The sequence below is a fragment of the Stegodyphus dumicola genome, chromosome 2 (genome assembly GCF_044657685.1).
Source record: "Stegodyphus dumicola isolate Sdum_Otavi_A_Nest chromosome 2, ASM4465768v1".
In the NCBI taxonomy this organism is placed as follows: Eukaryota; Metazoa; Arthropoda; class Arachnida; order Araneae; family Eresidae; genus Stegodyphus; species Stegodyphus dumicola.
In genome coordinates this window covers 16188996-16194995 of record NC_140769.1, presented here as the reverse complement: position 1 = coordinate 16194995, position 6000 = coordinate 16188996, and the positions used below count along the sequence as shown (strand labels likewise).

The 6000-nt window shown below is 34.5% G+C and overlaps 1 protein-coding gene across 1 annotated transcript in view; it reads left to right on the top strand.

Annotated features, from left to right (window-relative positions):
• Positions 1–223: 223 nt before the first annotated feature.
• 14-3-3epsilon (tyrosine 3-monooxygenase/tryptophan 5-monooxygenase activation protein epsilon) overlaps positions 224–6000 on the top strand; it is a 30646-nt gene continuing 24869 nt past the window's right edge. The window contains exon 1 of the mRNA XM_035371473.2: positions 224–501. Coding sequence (XP_035227364.1) covers positions 438–501 — 64 coding nt within the window. The 5' untranslated portion in view covers positions 224–437. The remainder of the gene's footprint in view (positions 502–6000) is intronic.

Sequence of the window (6000 nt, the reverse complement as noted above, 5' to 3'; positions counted from 1 at the left end):
AGTAGTCATATCAGCTGTATTGCTGTGACCATCTCAGATTATAAACATTTTGTTGAAATATGCATTTTCATTATAGATATAGTAATACTTATGATTTTGATCATAGATATAGTGATACTTATGATTTTGATCTGTAAATTTCAGCACTTTTTTTTTTTTTTTTTTGTTTTGTTCTTAAAGGTTAGGATAATAGTCCCAGCGAAGGTTTCACTTTAACTTGAAGAGTGGCATCAAAATTTTACTGAAATGCGGCCATTTTCCAAGGTTGTGGGTGTTTTGTGACCGACGTCTTAGAAATTAACTGGAAGGGGAAAAAAAAGTTACTTTTAATTTTCGTGTAAATTTCGCCACTTTAGTGTTGTTTCCGTAGGGTCTGGTGTACTAATAGGGTGTGCCGTAAATCTTAAAATAATTTATTGCTTACGCTGTCGTGAAGTATGGCCGACCGGGAAGATAATGTCTACAAAGCTAAACTTGCCGAGCAGGCGGAGCGATATGATGGTATGACTGAATTTATTTTATGTCCTTGTTCTTCCAAAAAAAATAAAGTAGTGCATAAGCTCTGCCATTTATAAGAACGTTCTAGTTTCTTTTCCTAAAGGATTTATTTTTAAACTTCTTGTCAAAAGCATAACTTTCGCTTTCGGCGCCCTTGTGTAATACTCGTGTATTATATTGCTCATGTGCAATCCTCATATTTGTAATCATTATTATGATAATGGAAACGAAAGTTAGTTTTTGTATGTTAAAAATCATAGAATTGAAGTCGTAGATCTAACTAACCCAAGTGCTAGGGACGTAACTTAGCTGAGGTTTTGAATTTCACGTTGTATTTAAAAAAAAATTTTTTTTTAAACTCCGTAGTTACTTGTTAGGATATAGCGTTAAAAAGTCGGAAATTCTGTACGAGTTTTATCGAAGTATTCTTTTAATTTATAATGAATGAAAGAACATGCCACAAATCCTCCATGACTAATACGAATGGAATTTGTCAAATCACTGGCTCCTTCAGAGGAGAAATCGATAAAAATATTTTCGATAGACATAATTATTACTTGTTTTAGTTTCCCGTGACATTAATATGTTTTTAATATATTAATGTCACTGACATATAAATATTCTTATACTATTTTTAACTAATAATTCAGATTGGAAATAAGTTTTATTATGCACAAGTATTGTATGTATTTGTAATCAACAGTAGAAAAGTGAACGTAAAATATTATGAATTCATAATTTATGCTGTCTTGCACATACATTTTGTAAGTAATTGATGGTAATTTAAATGCATAAAACGAAATATTCTTTTCGTAATTAAAGAGGAAATTAAAATTCTTCAACAGGTTGCAAACTGAAATATGTTTTCAAAATATTGTTATTGATTGATGTATTTTTCGTAATGTTAAATTTTTGCATAAAAATTATTGGAATATAGTTTCAATCGTTTTAGGTAAAAAATTAAATGTTTATCTTTCATATGAAGGAATACTTCGTGTGGTTTTTTCATGGGGATTCTTGATGGAGGTGGAAGAAAGCATGAAAATACATTATGGAATTTTAACAAAACATAATATTATATATTCATAAATGCGTTTTCTTGATGTGTTGGTAAAATTCCCTATAATGCATGTGAAATAAAAGACCTAAAAATATCGAAAAGGAGAAAGCTCTTAATTTATGAAAGTGTGTTTGAACCCTCCAGGAATATGAAGCCATCCTGTAGAAGCTGTACCAGAAAATTTGATAAATTGTGAAATTGCATTAATAAAAGAATCGGACTGGCATTCAGTTTCTTTAGAACTTGCGTGACAGCTGTTTAGTAGAAGAAAATTATATACATCTTCAAGAATAAAAAAGTAAATTACTGAATATTTTCATGTTTACGAAAAGTCCATTTTAAATTTCTAGTAATTTTCAGATGGCTGTTTCCATTACTTTAGCCAGGGAAAAAAAAACTATTTTTGCATTTAGTGACAAATATGGAATAAAGTAAGATTTTTTGCATTAAACTGCTCTATTTGCACCTTTTTCTTTCTTTTTTTATTTTCTCTATTTTTGAAAGGCCAATAATAGCATATTCTCTTGAGTGGCAGGTGTCATGTAATTTTTCTTTTTTTTTTTTTTCAATGGGTTTTGCAACTTAAAATTTGTAGAGAAATGATTCAAGGCCTATCCTGATTCTTCAAGTAAGGGGTATTCTTAGCAAAGATTCTTTTCGAATCGGCTTCAAATCAATCGCAGCATGATTGATAGGAATAATATATGACAGAGGTATGTGTCAATTCCTTGTTATCTTATCCTGATATTAAAATTAAGGGATTAAAGGATATTGCAATTGTAAAAATTTGTAAAAGCTTATTCTTGTCTCCCTCAAAAAAAGCATTGGCGGCTGATCTTTGGAATATGGTAACAGGTAGCTTGGCGACATTTTGGTAAGGCAATAAAAATAGGTTGACGTGTACAAGCTTACTGTGTATGTGCAATTCTTAAAAACGGGCAAGCAGTTTCCCAATTTCGCACCTAATCTTCGTCATGATTAAGCATTTTTGTTCCATAAAAGTTCTATCATAAGCGTAATTCGGCTAGCAGATTGTGGAAAAAAATGTTGAGTAAAAAAAAAATGCCTTTACTTCATAAAAATAAAATGGGGTTCAAAACAAAACTAGCAGGTTGCTGTAGCAGGGTTGGCTGCCAAATTTTCACCAAAAAATCGCCAAGTTACCATAATTCAAAGATTAACCGCATTGGCTTTCATGAAAAGAAAAAAATAACCAGCAAGTTTTTTTGGAGGATTTTGTCTTCAAATTAATGTCACCTTGTTATGTCAAGTATCTTTCCTATTGTCAAGTATGCTGCTCCCAGTTGTTCCATTTCATCCTAGGTTGAGCCAAAGGTATGGAAAAAAAAAGAAGCCCAAATGTACCAGTATGGTGCCCATGGTATGGCTTTAAATGGAAAAGTATCTATTTTTGTTCTAGTAGTTGATAGGTCTTATAACAGGATATTTTCATAAATGAAAAGCAGAATGTGGTGGAAAAGTTTAATTATCATGTTATTTAATAATTACATTGTTTAAATAAACCACAGATAAGCTACAGATGTCTAGCTGAGTGATTCCAATTTAGGCCGTCAACCATTGTCACTAGTATGCTGAACAGTGTGTATTGGTGCCTTGAGATAGGAGTTTAATTCATTACATGACTGAGCTTGTATGTTAAAAACTCTCCCTTCTCAAATCAATTTTCCCCCTTGAAATTAATTGAAATGTGATTAATTCGTGCCTGTAAAAAAAAAAAAAAAAAAAAAAAAAAAAAAACATTTTTTTTTTTAAATGTTTCAATATATGAAAAATAGGTAAGAAATACACTGGTGAAATAAATTAAGAGAATTTGCATATTTTATCGAATTGCATGAAAAGAACTGAACTGAAGGAAAAACCTCTGCTTCTAGATAAAAATGCAAATCTTGTACGGCAAATACATAAGTCTACACATGAGTGTAGGCATAGCCAGCAGAAAAACAGACTTTATAAACGCGTGGAGGGCGTTCGCTAGCACACCTCTACCTCTGCGAATTCTTGGTGTTATCTTGCAGCAATTGGTTAAATTCACATTGGAACAGTAAACATGAGTAACCACCATCGTTTAGATGATGGAATGAGGTGGTGAATTGTGGGGAGGCTAGAGGCAGGCCAATCGCAAGTCCGACATGCAGAGAGTTTAATACCCTTCGTCGTGTGTAACCTATGGAAACAGTTCCAGGATACTGGTCCATCAAGAGAAAGCCTGGACAAGGTCATCCAAAAGCCACGACGGCCAGAAAAGATTGCTATTTGTCCATTTTAGCGAGGCATAACAGGCTGCAGCTTCTCAGCTCTCTCGCAACCCGTATGCAACCACAGGAACCTGTGTAACAAGGCAATTAGCATAGTGCAGACAGCATAGTATTGGAGTACAGAGCAATGGGCAACCATTCTGCTCACCTTCACCAACAAGTCTCGTTCTAGCCTAAACACCAATTCTCGTCGTACTTTCATATGGACAGAGCCAGGGACCCGCTACCTACCATCCAATGTCCGCGAAATCAACAATTGTGGCGGTTAGTGGTCTGGGCAGGTATCATGTTGAATGGCCGCACATCTGTTCATGTCTTTGACAGAGGCTCTGTGACTGGTGCGAGGTATAAGAATGAGGTCTTGGAGCCCTATGTTAGCCTTTTCCAGGGTGCAGTGGGCTCCAAGTTCATCTTACAGGATGATAGCACGAGGCCACATAGCTCTTTTTTCTGGTTGACGAATTTCTCGAAAGTGAGGATATTCGCCGGATGGATTGGCCAGCTAGGTCTCCAGACCTCAATCCTATAGAGCATGTCTGGGATGCTCTGGGGAAGGCAATTGCAACTTGCCCCTGTGAGAACCATTCAGGAACTGAAAACAGCATTGTTGAATCAGTAGGACCAATTGCCACAGGCACTGATAAACTGCCTTATTTCCAGTATGATATCATGCTTTATTTCCAGTATATCATGCTGCATGGCCTGTATGGCTGTAAGAGGGGATCATACCCCCTATTAACCCATTTCTTTTGTCTTCTGCAACCGCTGTTTCAGACTTCTATGAATGTTACACACAAACCATGTGTCTATTATAACTGTTGAATGTTTATTTTGTATTATATCAACCTATGTTCACACCAAATTTGATTAAAATCTGTCCAGTAGTTCTGGAGATCGTAGATCAAATATGAAAATTCTCTTAATTTCTTACACCAGTGTATATTTCAGGATATCCCATGGTGAATTTTTGGTGCCATTGCTGGGCTAATCTTTGGAATATGGTTACAGGTAGTTTGGCGACATTTTGGTAAGGCGATAAAGGTTACTAGCTAGGACTTTAGCAGTGTGCAATGCCATTTTTGTACAATTCTGGGATTTTTTTCAAGTGAAAATAGGTCGACGTGTACATGGATGATACCGTGTATGTGCAATTCTTAAAAACGCGGCAAGCAGTGGGCGATTCTGCACTTTCTCCCAATTTCGCACCTAATCTTCGTCATGATTAAGCATTTTTGTTCCATAAAAATTCTAGTATAAGTGTAATTCGGGTATCAGATTGTTGGAAAAAATGTTGAGTTTAAAAAAAAAAAAAAAAAACTTCGTGAAAACAAAATGGCGTCCCAAAACAAAACTAGCAAGTTGCTGTAGCAGGGTTGGTCGCCAAAAAATCGCCAAGTTACGATAATCTGAAGATTAACCCATTCCTGTTTATGCTAGTGCCCTTCCTCTGCAGTAAAATGGCATCCAAAACATAATTAAAACAAAGAAAATAATCTCAATAAACTGCATATGATTATGATTTAAATAAAAAAAAAGGAAATAACATAAAAATGGAAATGCATGTTATCTAATCTACGCAGTACAAAAAGGAAATATCGATTTACCTTATTTTAAAATTTCTGCTGATTCGATATATGTGACACATAATTCCTTAACAGCATTCAAAATTTGTCTAAAATTATCTGAACTAGAATCTGTATACTGGCGTTGTCACGTTAAAAAAAAAAAAAAAAAAAAAAATAAGAATCGAATTGAATTTGGTCTTAATAATTTTAGTATTAGCTTCAGACATTCACATCCCCGTAAAAATCAACTCGATAATACTCAAAACGACTATCCTCAAACCATGAGACTCTTCTAATGGAATGTTTTATATAGCCAGCATTTAAACTTTTCTTGCAACAAACCCATTTAAAGCCATCTGAATGATCTTCACGTTCGACTATATGCATTTCCATCGTACAAGCAGGACACTGATTACTAAGTAAACCTTCATTTACACACCAGTCAATTAACGCTTCTTTTCCATTCATTATAAATCATACAGAAACCTCATCACAGGCAGTCATTTTATGGTGTACAGCACAAAATAAGCAACGTATTTCCGATGTGACATCCAGCGTAGAAATAAGCTCAGAGAAATCAAAATCACCGCAATGACGCATT